General features: G+C 39.9%; 1 protein-coding gene and 2 non-coding genes across 5 annotated transcripts in view; 2 read left to right on the forward strand and 1 right to left on the reverse strand.

Moving 5' to 3' along the window:
- LOC124717330 (zinc finger matrin-type protein CG9776) overlaps window positions 1–13825 on the forward strand; it is a 278463-nt gene that overhangs the window by 71264 nt on the left and 193374 nt on the right. For all 3 annotated transcript variants that reach the window (XM_047244160.1, XM_047244161.1, XM_047244162.1), the window contains one exon: window positions 10241–10601. In XM_047244160.1, coding sequence (XP_047100116.1) covers window positions 10275–10601 — 327 coding nt within the window. In that variant the 5' untranslated portion in view covers window positions 10241–10274. The remainder of the gene's footprint in view (window positions 1–10240; window positions 10602–13825) is intronic.
- Window positions 8916–8990, reverse strand: Trnas-cga. The gene has a single exon. It is a non-coding gene; the product is annotated as a tRNA-Ser (tRNA).
- Window positions 9151–9225, forward strand: Trnas-cga. The gene has a single exon. It is a non-coding gene; the product is annotated as a tRNA-Ser (tRNA).

Below are 13825 nucleotides of genomic sequence, written 5' to 3' on the forward strand. Positions count from 1 at the left end.
AGACGTTTACCTTTTCTGCTCTCAAACAAACAACCTTCAAGGAACTTCTTTTGGGCACAAAAATGCACTCCACCCGTGGCTCAGTGAATTCTTTACCTCAAAACCACGTGATTTCTACAGTCGAGGAATCAAAAAGTTTCCCCAGCGTTGGCAGACTGTTGTAAATATTGAAGGAAAATATATTATTGATCACCAGAGTCTCTGTTATGTGTATCTGTTGTGTTTATTACATGATGGAAAAACACTACAAACTTGTGCACTAACCTAATACAGTAATATTTGTCTTGGCATTGACATATCGTATTGTGGCAGGAGGAAACCATGCAGAAAGCTCTCCAGAAATATTTGGCACCAGACAAGGCAGGTCAATCGGGTAACCGCGCCCTAGGTAGAAGCCCAAACAGCAGCTATTTAGTGGAGATAGATACATCAGCCATTAATGGTGGAGCGCTCGCCTCGACATTAAGCGAGCACATCTGCATCGGCCAAGACACCGATTTTACAACTGTGGTAGAATGTGAGTGAATTTTACCACGCAATGTCATATAATGTACAGAACTTCAGTTAAATGAAGCTTATAACCATTTCTTGTGTTCCACCTGTGCAGTTGTGAATGTTTGTGAAGCATGAGTAAACAGGATGGTGTCTATTGCTTTATTTGTAAGTCTTATTTTATTTGAGATTGATTTTGGTGTCACATTACACCATTTTCAGGTCATTCTGTGATGTCTAGTGATCGTCTTGATACTGAGTAATCATCATTGTAGATCTCATAAGGGTACAAAAAATTGACGTTCACTATGATGATCTTTCCTGTTTGCGTGAATGCCAGCAGCACATCATGTAACCAGGTTACATGCTGCTGCCAGTTGCACTATAAGCAGGAAAGAAAGCTGATGATAGTGGACATCAATTTTTTTTTTGTATCCAGTATGAGACATATGATGACGATGACGGTGACGGTGATGGTGATGGTGATGATCATTACCTGGTATCCACATTATAACCCTTGTATTACAGAGGAGGCTAAAATATAGTGTAACACCAAAATCAATTGCAAATTATATAGGATCTATAAGTACAATGAAGACATCATTTTGGGATGGAAGCTCGAATTAAGTCTGCTGACAAAGAGAGAGCAGTGGTTTGTACCAGTGCAGCACAGCAGATAATGACACGAGATCTACAAAATTAGAAAAATTGGGCTTTCAGATGTGTGTGTGGCATTTGAGTGGAGTGATAAGAACATGCATATTTAGTGTCTTGACCATGTTGGATTTATACCTACAAAATAGCATTTGCTTTCATTTCAAGAAATCTGTTGCAGAAAATCACTGTTTGCTTGTGGAAGCATATGGAGGATGTGCTGTGCTGGAAACATACTGCAGAGCTTGGTTTCAGCACTTCAAAGACAACAAGTTTGAGGCGAGTGCCAGAATGCATCCTGGTCACTGTGGTGTATCGTGAGCAGTCACAACTGGGTCAAACGGTGAATGCTAAACACTTAAAAAAACAATTACACAGTTTGAAGGGTGCACAGAAAGACAGAGGCTTACAGTACGTTGAGACACATGACTGAGCCATTACACATAAAGATAATGCCAAACTGCATGTTGCAAAACAGGTGAAGTAGAAATGGGAGGGACTTCTATGCTTGTCTTCCTTCCCCGTCCATAATGTTCACTTGTCATCACCCTTTCTGATAATCACTTCTTTCAGTCCAAGCAGCATGGCCTTTCTTAAGAACGCTTCACATCTTTTAACAATGTCAAAAACTGACTCCATTAGTGGATCACATCAAAAGAACCTGAATTTTTAAAACGATTGAATCCATTTCTTACACACAAAATGGAAAAAGGTTGTAGCTACTGGAGGACACCAGGTGCATAAGTTGTCTTATACAATGCCATTAAAATAAACTTATGTTTTTGTACAACAAACATGAGAATTAATTCAAGTACCCAATACATTAAAATATCTCTTGTATTTGGGTTTTCCAAATAATATTACTTAGTTCTTTTAAGGAACGTTCAAAAATAAATGAGCCAGAGGCATAATTACACAAACCAGTACCTCTATAATGAAATTTTCACTCTACAGCAGAGTGTGCGCTGATATGAAACTCCCTGGCAGATTTCATATGAGCGCACACTCCGCTGTAGAGTGAAAATTTCATTCTAGAAACATCCCCCAGGCTGTGGCTAAGCCATGTCTCCGTAATACCCTTTTGTTCAGGAGTGCTAGTTCTGCAAGGTTCGCAGGAGAGCTTCTGTAAAGTTTGGAAGGTAGGAGACGAGGTACTGGCAGAAGTAAAGCTGTGAGGACGGGGCGTGAGTCGTGCTTGGGTAGCTCAGTCGGTAGAGCACTTGCCCGTGAAAGGCAAAGGTTCAGAGTTCGAGTCTCGGTCCGGCACACAGTTTTAATCTGCCAGTGAGTTTCAGTACCTCTATGTTAAAAGTATTGACCATGGCTGTTGAGACACTTGTCCCACTGTGACACAAGGCGGTGAATGGCTGTCCCATAAAATTCCCGGGGCTGCGATGTTACCCAGTTCCACACGTACAGCTGGACGTCGTCGTCCACAAGAGTGCAGGAAAGGTTATGCTGACGTTCTTCTTTGATCGAGATGGCCCCCTTCCGATTCACTTCCTGCAGCACAGGACAACAGTGAATGTCCAGCGTTACTTGCAAACCTTGACCACCCTTCACCAAGCGATCAAATCAAAATGACCAGGCACTCTCACCCGTTAGGTCATTCTGCTCCACGGCAATGCAAAGCCTTGTTCAGCCAACACAGTTGTGGCGCTCCTGCAGGTTCTCAGCCACCCTCCATACAGTCCAGACCTTTCTCCCTGTGATTACACCAATTTTGGTCCTCTCTAAAAGGCTCTGAGGGGCAAACGATTCACCTCGTACGATGACATCCAGTTGTACGTGCGAAACGGGTTAACATCGCAGCCCTGGGAATTTTATGAGACAGCCATTCACTGCCTTGTGTCACAGTGGGACAAGTGTCTCAACAGCCAGGTACTGGTTTCTGTAATTATGCGTGTGGCTCATTTCTTTTTGAACGCCCCTTACATTTTTATGTTGTTGTTGTTATTGTCGTTGTCGTCTTCAGTCCTGAGGCTGGTTTGACGCAGCTCTCCATGCTACTCTATCCTGTGCGAGCTTCTTCATCTCCCAGTATGTACTGCAGCCTACATCCTTCTGAATCTGCTTAGTGTATTCATCTCTTGGTCTCCCTCTACAATTTTTACCCTCCACGCTGCCCTCCAATGCTAAATTTGTGATCCCTTGATTGCTCGGAACATGTCCTACCAACCGGTCCCTTCCTCTTGTCAAGTTATGCCACAAACTCCTCTTCTCTCCAATTCTATTCAATACCTCCTCATTAGTTATGTGATCTACCCACCTAATCTTCAGCATTCTTCTGTAGCACCACATTTCGAAAGCTTCTATTCTCTTCTTGTCCAAACTATTTACCGTCCATGTTTCACTTCCATACATGGCTACACTCCATACAAATACTTTCAGAAACGACTTCCTGACACTTAAATCTATACTCGATGTTAACAAATTTCTCTTCTTCAGAAACGCTTTCCTTGCCATTGCCAGTCTACATTTTATATCCTCTCTACTTCGACCATCATCAGTTATTTTGCTCCCCAAATAGCAAAACTCCTTTACTACTTTAAGTGTCTCATTTCTTAATCTAATTCCCTCAGCATCACCCGACTTAATTCGACTACATTCCATTTTTATAACATTCTTTAATTTTGCATAGACCTATAATTTTCACGGAGAAGTCAGGGAAGTCTCTCAAAGAGCTCTAAAAGACTCGGGGGGAATACTGAAAGACTTGAAGAGTCCCTCAGCCTATCAAGAAATTCATCAAGGGAGTGAGACAAAAACATAGATATAAATGCAACATGTCCAAACAGGTCACATAGTTGCCAACAATCTGGTTTGGGTTGATAAACTTTCAGATCAGTTCTGTTCACTCAATTTCTAGGCACTACGCTCATTCTGAATTCGAAAAATTTAATGACACGATTTATGAAACCTGAAATGTTTGTAGCCTGCGTTGTCAGTGGCACTTAAGGACATTCAAAACAGTTCTTATCTGTTCCTGCAAAGCAGATTTCCTTACTGTTATGTACTTATAAGGAAATGAAGAATTACTCCAATTTCAAGAAGAGTTTATAGCGTCCTTTCAAAGTATCATCTGCAAAATATTCCTGTGATCTCTGTAGACTTAACTAGTGGTAACAGTTACATGTAGTCTTGACCCCATCCATATTGACACTGATGCTGATTTTGAACCAGAAGCACCTGAATAAACTTTTTCAGCACATGTTAAAAAGAATCAGTGTTGCAGTAGCATAGCTGGTGCTATAATGGGCGGGTTTTGTGAACTTACAACATCCACACAAAATATTAACGACTCGAGCAGCTACAAATGTGGAAAAAAACACTTTAATCACTACTGGAAAAAAAGGTACTGAATGAAAAAATTGCCTATTTCATCTACATTGTTAAAATGATTTCCTGTGTCTTCCTCTGCAGTGGACATGGATTGTGAGGCTTCTCTGTTAAATCTTAGAAATCCACATTCCTCATACATCATCGACACACAGTGCTGTCAGTAAAACTAGAGTGCTGAGATACTGGATGCATCTAACAAGGAAACATTACCATCTTGACCTCATATTTTAAGTAGAAGATAGCACACTTGGAAGTCATTAGCTCCAGCAATTGATCCCACACTAAAGTTTGGACCATAACTGTGATAATATTCGCTTATGATCTTCCTGATATACAGCATTTAAACTTCGTGTGCACTGCTTTTTTGTCACTGGCTCCATCCCACTGCAACCCCATAATGCCAAACGTAAAGTACTGTGCAGTGGAGTGAGCAAGAGGTTTCTGAAATACTTCTGTGACTTTCGTAGTGTGCTTTGTTCATTATGTCAAAGTGTGTGGTTTCTAATCTGTAGCATATGCCAGAGGTCCCTTTGCTTAGAGTTCACAAATGCAGTGTAGGTGAATGAAATGAACGAACATATCATTAAAGAAGTAGTGGAGTATTATTTCATTATTATTTTTGGTGTTGTGCATTACTGCCTTTGGATTTTAAAACTGACAGTGTTGAAGTGACTTAGATGTGCAGGAGGTCCACTATTCTTCAACATAATTGGCATGATTAAAGCATAAGTTTTTCTCATTTTGCAATTGAAGTGTGTGTATAGCTGCAGAATATCAATACAAGACTATTGTTAAATAATATTGAACGTTTATGTTTGTGAGGTTGATAAATAATCTACCGTATAATCTACCGTACTCTCTTTACATACCTAATTTTCACATTTAGTAAAATGTTCTCATACAAGATTTGCTAACACGTTTGACATCCAACTTCCCCTTCTCTTCTCTCGCCTTCAGCATCCCGCGAATAGGAGGGCTCTGGCTGTCACTCCGCTTTACAGTACTTCATGCATGGTCATTACGGGGCTGTAGTGGGTTGGAGCAAGTGACAAACAACTGAAGCACATAAAGTTTGAAAGCTCTTTATTCAGTAGGTCATAACTGGGTACTATCAGAATAATGACGCAGATTGTCGGATAGGATCAGTTGCTGGGGCAGATGTCTTGCAAATGTACTTTATTCTCCTTAAAATATGAGGCTGAGTTGGAGACATTTCCTTATAACAAGAGAGAGGTACTGCATCAAACAAAAGAATTAGATAAAATATTTATCAAAGTTTTATTGTTCACCAAAAAGAGACGGTGGTTGGGAGACAAAGTGAAAGTTTTGAAGCAGTAGGAAATCAGTTTAGATATGCATGTTCCCAATCTGAACAAATGATTTAATATACTAGAGTACCCCCTATGCCTGGATCAGAATAGCAAACATAATGACAGCTATTTGGCACTGTATTATTGTTATTTTCTTGCTCTCACTGACTGCGAAAAGACTTTTGATACAATAAATTGAAACAAACTGTGGGAAATTTTAAGGAGGAGGATCCTCTCTCATAAGAGCTGTATGGAATTTATATAAGAATAATAAATTACAGATAAAAATAGTGGGCAGCAGACATAACACGGTTGAAATAAATCAAGGACTTACACAAGAGTGTCACCTAGCACCCACTCTTTTTAATGTATATATTGAGGGTCTAACCAAAACAATAATACACTTAAAAATTTGATTTTAAAGCCACAAGCTCTTGGCCAAATACTCCTTAGCCATTGTCAAGTGGTGACTGTCATTTGGTTGCTGCTACCGTCCTTGTATAGCCACACTGCCTTCTGTGATGTCTCTGGTGCTTGCCCCATTACCATATAATGTAATATTTTGCCCGCTTCAGCCTTCCGACAGCTAAGTTCTGAACCGCGTTTAGCTGCAGGCTGCTGTTTTTATTGAAGGAGTATCATAGATTTTCTCAGCTTGATTATTGTTTGTGTACTTCTGGTTGTTTATCCGATTTGTCATTTCCATTTTATGTGCAAAGTCGAAAGGACAACCCTGCTAGGAATACGGCATTAACATTATCTGTTATTCTTGCATCATTATTCTGACATTACTTCTGCCCCTCTTTTTTTTCCACTTTCCTCCATTTTTCTTCTTTCAGGCAAATACTTTGCAAATTTTAGAAGATGCATGTATGTTCTGAAATTTTAAGTTGATGTATGACTTTGTACACTATTTGATCATTCCCTCACTAGTGCTTTGCAGAGACATTACTGAGCAAGGTTGAATTTGTTGTCTGATGTATCCATTTTCAATTAAGATGACACACATGATATTTTGTGAATGATCTGTGGGTGACTAAACAGCAATGCAACTAACATTTACACTCTCACTGTACGTATTCTGTTGTTTTCTTTTCCTTTCTTTAAATATTTCTTCAATCTGTTGTGTTTATTTTACTTTCCTCTGTTCACTTCAAACATGTTTCTTCTCGCTCTCCTTTCCCCACTGCCCTCCCCCCACCCCGTTTACTTAGGAATTCGTCCATTTCTAGTACTTTCTGTTACTTAATCTCCTATGCTCCCCTTGTAAATCTTTACCGATCCCTTGAATCCAGTTTGTCTTTAACTTCTTTTGATAAAGTATTTGGTCATCTGTTTAGTTAATGTAATGTAATTGGATAGATGATAAATCTATTCACCAAGCAGTGGCGGGAGTACACACACATAGATCTATTTACATTTTCAAGCTTTCAGGGCCAGTGGCTTCTTTGTATGGCAGAAGGGTTGAAGGAGAAGGAAGGGGGTGAAGGACTGGTGAGGTTTAGGAAATTGGGAGAATTTGGAAAAGTTGCCCAGAACTTGTAAGTCTCCCCTGACCCAGGGTTCTGGGTGGCTTTTCGATGTTTTCCCCATTTCCTAAACCTGACCAGTTCTTTTCCTTCACCCGTGAGCCTTCTCTTTCAACCCCTCTGCCAGAAGGAAGAGCCACTGGCTCTGAAAACTTGCAAATTTAAATACCTTTATATGTGTGTTCTCCTGTTTCCATTTGATAAGTAGATTTTTTTATTTATCCAATTTTATAATTTTCCAAAAAATTGATTGGTTTTGTTGATATCTTCAGTTAAAATGTTATCATTGATGCTATACAAATGGCCAAAGAATATCGGTCTCCTCAGTTTCTCTACTTTCCATGTTTTTCAGTATCAAGCAATCTGTCTTTTTTAGTGGTTTCACCATTTTTCTTATAATTCTCCTTTCCAGTTTTTACAGTTTCTCTAATGTATGATTCAATGTATGTACTTGTATATAACTATTATGGATTAACTGCAATACTTTCATGTTTTACTTTGAGGTGGTTAAGTAGACATTGCCTGTTGCTAACATTTGTTATTGTACCAGAGTTTTTCTCCCAGCTTGTGGGTCATTTCCTTTGCAGCATGTTTTTTTAAAGTCTTTTATTGAGTTAGTCCTCCCAAATATTTGTTTTTTAACACTTCTGTTTGAACAGTCATAGTAAAACAGCTTGTTCCAGAGTCTTTCTGTTAGCACTGCTTTTACCTGCAGGTGAAAATTCCTGAAACTCACCACCACCACCACCATTGTTTTGCACAGTTTCCCACCTCTGGCAAGACTGTTGTGGAACAGAAGCCTTTCCATAGTCTTTAGTTTTCCCATACCTCCCTGTTACTACATTAACCCAGTCTTCTCCTCTTTCTTTCCTAAATACTTTCTTCCACTTCTGTTAACCAATCATCTCAGTCTCTTGCCCTCCATCTTCAACTCAAATATCTCCCTAGATGCCCTTGTCTCATCCATTCTCTTCACATGCTTGTGCATTTTAATCTTTTTTCATCTATCTTCTCTTGTAGCGATTCCTTGTCTGTCATCTCCGTAAAACTTTCATTTCTCACATTTTCCATCTGTGTTACACCTATCTGACTTCTCAGAATCTTGGTTACGTTACTTTTATCCATTTCCCTCGTGACTCATGTTTCTGCACTGTACAACAGTATTAGTATATAATACATTTGGTATATCACTTTTCTGAGTGGTTTCTTTGTTGCATATCATTCCTTTCATTTTTCTGTACGAGGGCAAATCAAATATAAATGGGATTTCTTTCTTCTTCTTCTTCTTCTTTTTTTTTTTTTTTAATTGTTGAAAAATACAAGGCAAAAGTTATTTTCCTTCCTTCATACTTCTTTAGAAATATATTTTTCCCAGCGAGAAGGAAGGTTTTTTATGCTACCATTGTAAAATGATGCTGGTTGTGATAGGAGCTAGCTGCATACAAATTGCTCAGCACCCTCCTCACCTTCAAATCGTTGCCCTCCCAGAGCTTCTTCAAGTTGCGCAAACAATAGGGCAATAGAATGAGATTTTCACTCTGCAGCGGAGTGTGCGCTGATATGAAACTTCCTGGCAGATTAAAACTGTGTGCCCGACCGAGACTCGAACTCGGGACCTTTGCCTTTCGCGGGCAAGTGCTCTACCAACTGAGCTACCGAAGCACGACTCACGACCGGTACTCACAGCTTTACTTCTGCCAGTATCCGTCTCCTACCTTCCAAACTTTACAGAAGCTCTCCTGCGCAGGAGAGCTTCTGTAAAGTTTGGAAGGTAGGAGACGGATACTGGCAGAAGTAAAGCTGTGAGTACCGGTTGTGAGTCGTGCTTCGGTAGCTCAGTTGGTAGAGCACTTGCCCGCGAAAGGCAAAGGTCCCGAGTTCGAGTCTCGGTCGGGCACACAGTTTTAATCTGCCAGGAAGTTTTAATAGGGCAATAGGTTGGGACTGTAGAGAAGCTGATCAGGTTGAGTCCAGTGCAGTTCTTCAAGTTCCGAGTCTTAATAGAACCTGGCATTTTTGTGGAGGAAGATGGCCTCTCGAATTGACTGGTCTCGTCTTTTTAGGCTATGCAGCTCTCACCTGGTTCATCACCCCCAATAGTAAGCATAATTGATTGTGCATTGCTCTTGAAAAACAAAAATGAGTGAACAAACTGCCTCAATAGTTGAAGAAAACAGTTGAAAGAACCATGCTAGCTGAGAGACGAGTCATGGCTTTCACTGGGGTTGTCTCCCCTTTCCTCTGCCGCTCCATACTCACTTGTTTTGACTCAGGAGTTAGTGGTGAACCCATGTTTTGTCACACATCATAATCCGACTCAAAAATGCATCATCTTTGTTCTCAAACTTTGTGGCAAGCGTCTAACCGACCTCCCAAATGTCTAAACTGTTGATCTGTAGTTAAAAGATGAGGGACCCATCTGGCACACACTTCACAGAACTTTAGGGTGCTTGTGATGACAGCTTGACAGCTCTCATAACTTATTCTGACCCTTTCTGTAATTTCAGATACGCTCATCCATCAGTCTTCAAGAATATCTCGATTTGTGTGAATGTTTTTATCTGTAATGGTAATCTGAGTACAGTGGTCGTGATCCTGATTTTCCACTTGTTCTCATTGTTCTTTGAACTGTTTATGCCAGCTAAACACATAAGTGTTAATTATGCAGTCAATCTTCGGAAAGTGTCAATCGTTGGTGCTCAAGAACAAAAATACCATTTATATTTGATTTACCCTTGAATTGTACTTTCCCAGGTACTTGAAGCTTCAAATTACAGTACCTTAAGTCTAGTTAAAATGAAGAATTTTATATTTGGATGCAGGAAATTAGTTAGAAGGTAATGTGTAATTGCATTCTCAGTTCCATTATATCCTACCTGTTGAAGCAGAATAGGGCACTTGCAATATACGCAGGGCCCGATGGGAGCACAGTCCGTCACCAGTGAGAATGGTTCGCCGCTCTGTATCTCTGTCGCCGCCGCCCAGGAGCCGGCACAGGTCGCGTTCTCCACCTCTGCCCCCCAGGAGGCGTGGTGGAAGTCACGAGTGGAGCCCGTCGCCACCTCCACCTCCTTCTCATCACCGCCGCCCCCTGCCAAGCCACTATCCGCCCCGGGACTTGGGCGACCGAGAAGTGCACCACGTGCGGGACTGGAGGTCGCCACCACCCGCCCCGTCTGTCTACGAAGGAGCCCACGGCTCTCACCAGGTGCAGCATTCGTCAGCATCCGGTTTCAACGTAATGCCTCCTGTTCAACAATCTGTTTACGGAGAGGTATGTGCTATCTGGAGATCAGAGTTAATATGAATGACATTGATAGTTGATATTGAGTGTGGGACAATTATTGTTGATTTGATCTAAAATCTGATTAAAATTATTTGGGATGTGACATTTTTAATGCCAAAGTTTGGATGTTGTCTTGGCGAGTAGTGTGTGTATTCATCTTGTATTTGAGGAAGAAAGCAATTAGTGACTTGTATCAAACTTTACACATACAGGTGTTGTCCCAGAAGTACCCAAATTAAGAATTAAAATATAAACATTTTGGTAAAAAAAATTTTATTTCTTTACACAGTCTCTGTTCAGCTTGTTACACTTTTACTGGCAATGTTCCGTGCTTTTGATACCCTGCTTATAGTGAGAACCACCGAGTTCTGCAAAATAGCCATCAACTGCAGACTCCACCTATTCAGTTTTGGCAGTACTCTTACCACTGAGCCATTTCTTCAAGTCTAGAAATGGAAAGTGATCAGTGTGTGCTAAATCTGGTGAAGAGGGTGCATGAGGAAGCATTTGAACTTTAAATCAGTGATTTTGGCCACAGTGATAATGAATTAGTCACCTTTGGGCCTGCAGCTTTTGTCCTTTCTTTCCGCATTTGCAGTTAAATTATTGGATGTGGGTTCTGTCTGTTTGCAAACACACTGTTCTTTCTATTTACCCAAACATGTTTCAGCACCTGTGTGCCATCATGAGTGGGTCATTGTTTATGATTTTTTAAAAAGTTTTTTAAAAAATCAAGGGGTGTATTAACTCACCAGTGAAATTCACACTTACATCGCTTAATTTGCAGGTGACAAGCTATCAGTGCAGGACTCTCTGCTGAGGAACTGGGTGTTCTGTTGTCCTAATCATCATCATTACATCCCCATCGACGCGCAAGTGACATCCAATCGAAAGACTTGCACGTGACGAACGGTCTACCCGTCGGGAGCCCTAGTCACACACGAACGTACAGTTGGTCCTGCAAAGCCATGTAATGTAAAATCCTGGCAAGAAGCAAAATGAACAAAAACTTTCTTTAGGCCTCACTTTGTTAAATCAGTTACAACTTAAAATATGTCCACTTTTTACAGTTTTCAATAAAGAAAAATCCATTGTTCGGATAAAAAGAAAGAGCAATGTGTTTGCAAAAAGGCAGAACCCATATCCTATAGTAAGTAATAATGGATGTGTGAACTATTGCATTGTTATGCTGCAACAGAACTTTCTTTTTCACTAAATTAGGCCATTTTTTGCTTGTTTTCGTCATCTAGACCTTGCAGTAATTTTCCATAATACTCGCCATTGATTGCTTTTTTCCGTGACCTTGCCTGCAGGTGGAATTGTCTGTGTCATCTTTAGAACTGAGTCTTCCTTTTCAGTCCACTGTTTTGACTGTTACTTCATCTAAAGGGGGAAGTGATGGACTCATGTTTCATACATGATCATGAATTGATGCAAAACTCAGATTTATCGCAGGGAAAAATGGTCAAACATGCAACTGAAACATCCTCACAGTGCTGTTTTTGTCGATAGCAAGTAAATTAGCCATCTGTCTTGCACGCAGCTTTCTTATATCTAAGTTTTCAGTCAGCAGTCAGTTTGTGTTGTACAGCACTTTTTGAAGTGCCTATGATGTCTACTAGCTTGTGCAGTTTCAGTTGACGATCATCCGATACCTTTTGTGAATTTTCTCCATAATTTCTGGCTGGGTCAACTAATTTGGTGATGACTGTGATGTTTGTCTTAGCAGCTCATATGGCCTCGCTTAAATTCTGCTCTCATTTTTCTACAAAGATAACACATTTGCAGCTGAAGAACTGAATATGAGGAAACTGATTTGTGTGTAGTACTGTCACATTTGCTAAAATGAAAAACAGTTAAGAAATAATGGATAAAATTAATTCATTTTCTGTATTTATGCCTACAGTCTGCTTTAAAATTTTTTTTATGTGACAGATAGCAGGGTGGACTACTATCACAAGCAAAACACACAAGGCAGGTGTACTGGCATTGTCGGCTTCCACTGTGTAGCCATTTTTACTATGCAAAGCATTGTGCCCTCAATTCTAAGTGGGAAAAATTTCAGGGCTCGAAAATTGCACGTAGTTTAAGAAAACACACAACTTGATCCCTCATTGATATTAAGGAAATACTTTTTTTTTTCCTTAGTCACATTTCAGAGGTTAGTGAATATGTGGACATTAGGAATTTATGTGGTTTTTGTGGGAGTTTGGGACAAAACTTTAGGCTTGTTATGAGTTGAATATCAGCTAAACTACAAAAAGAAAGGAAGGAAGGGGAAACCCACTGTTTTAAGCAAAGGCTAGTTTTTTTACAGATCTCAGTATTTATGACACCATATCTCCTGAACTGCGTGTCGCGCAGTGATATAATTTTGCAGGCACATTCATAGTGTATGTGGATACTGCCTGCAATATGTGTTGTGAATAGAGTTGGTAGTAAAGAAGTAATAAAATAAAACATCATGCCTGATGTTGAAGCCTTAGTGCACGAACAGCAAAAATGTAATAAGGGATAAATGTTTATCCTTTAATCATTTTATGAGAGTGGAGGGTGTCAGTGACAAAAAGTTTCATAAAAGTTTGAAATTATGTGTAAGGTTTATTGCAAGTTAGTAAGTGCTCTCATTTTCAAATTCTGGATGTATGTAGTCTGGGCAATTCATGGGCCATGAGAAATGCTGCCTTCGGGCATCTACATAGGTTCTAAGTTTAATACTTGAATTATTGTAGTAAAGCTTTTATGTATAGTAACAGTTCTTAATAAGTAGATTAGATAGCATTTTAAATTTTTGAACTCGGTCATTAATTATAGGAAATAATGAAAGTCAAATTTTTGTTGCCCCTGGAAGCTGTTACATAGGCATACTGCAACTGAGACCATGTTCAGTGATCCGGGTTAGCCATTTAGTAATACAGTATAGATGGGCTGTTTAATTTAGTGGGACTCACTCAACTTTTACTTCAATGTTTATTTTGCATTACTATCTAACCTCAACCTGTGGCCTTTCCAAATACAACTGTAATAGCCAGTAGCTAAGCCAGTAAGTGTTCAGAAAGTTACCTCATTACAATGTGCTGAAATTACAAATTTTGCAGTTGCTTACATGTGCACCAAAGTTGTGTATATGTGATCATACACTGAAGAATATGGAAAGTGCTGCACCATGGAACACCCGTCCAATATTTAACAAACTTTGCGGACACATTCGT

The sequence above is a fragment of the Schistocerca piceifrons genome, chromosome 9 (assembly GCF_021461385.2).
Source record: "Schistocerca piceifrons isolate TAMUIC-IGC-003096 chromosome 9, iqSchPice1.1, whole genome shotgun sequence".
NCBI classification, from domain to species: Eukaryota; Metazoa; Arthropoda; class Insecta; order Orthoptera; family Acrididae; genus Schistocerca; species Schistocerca piceifrons.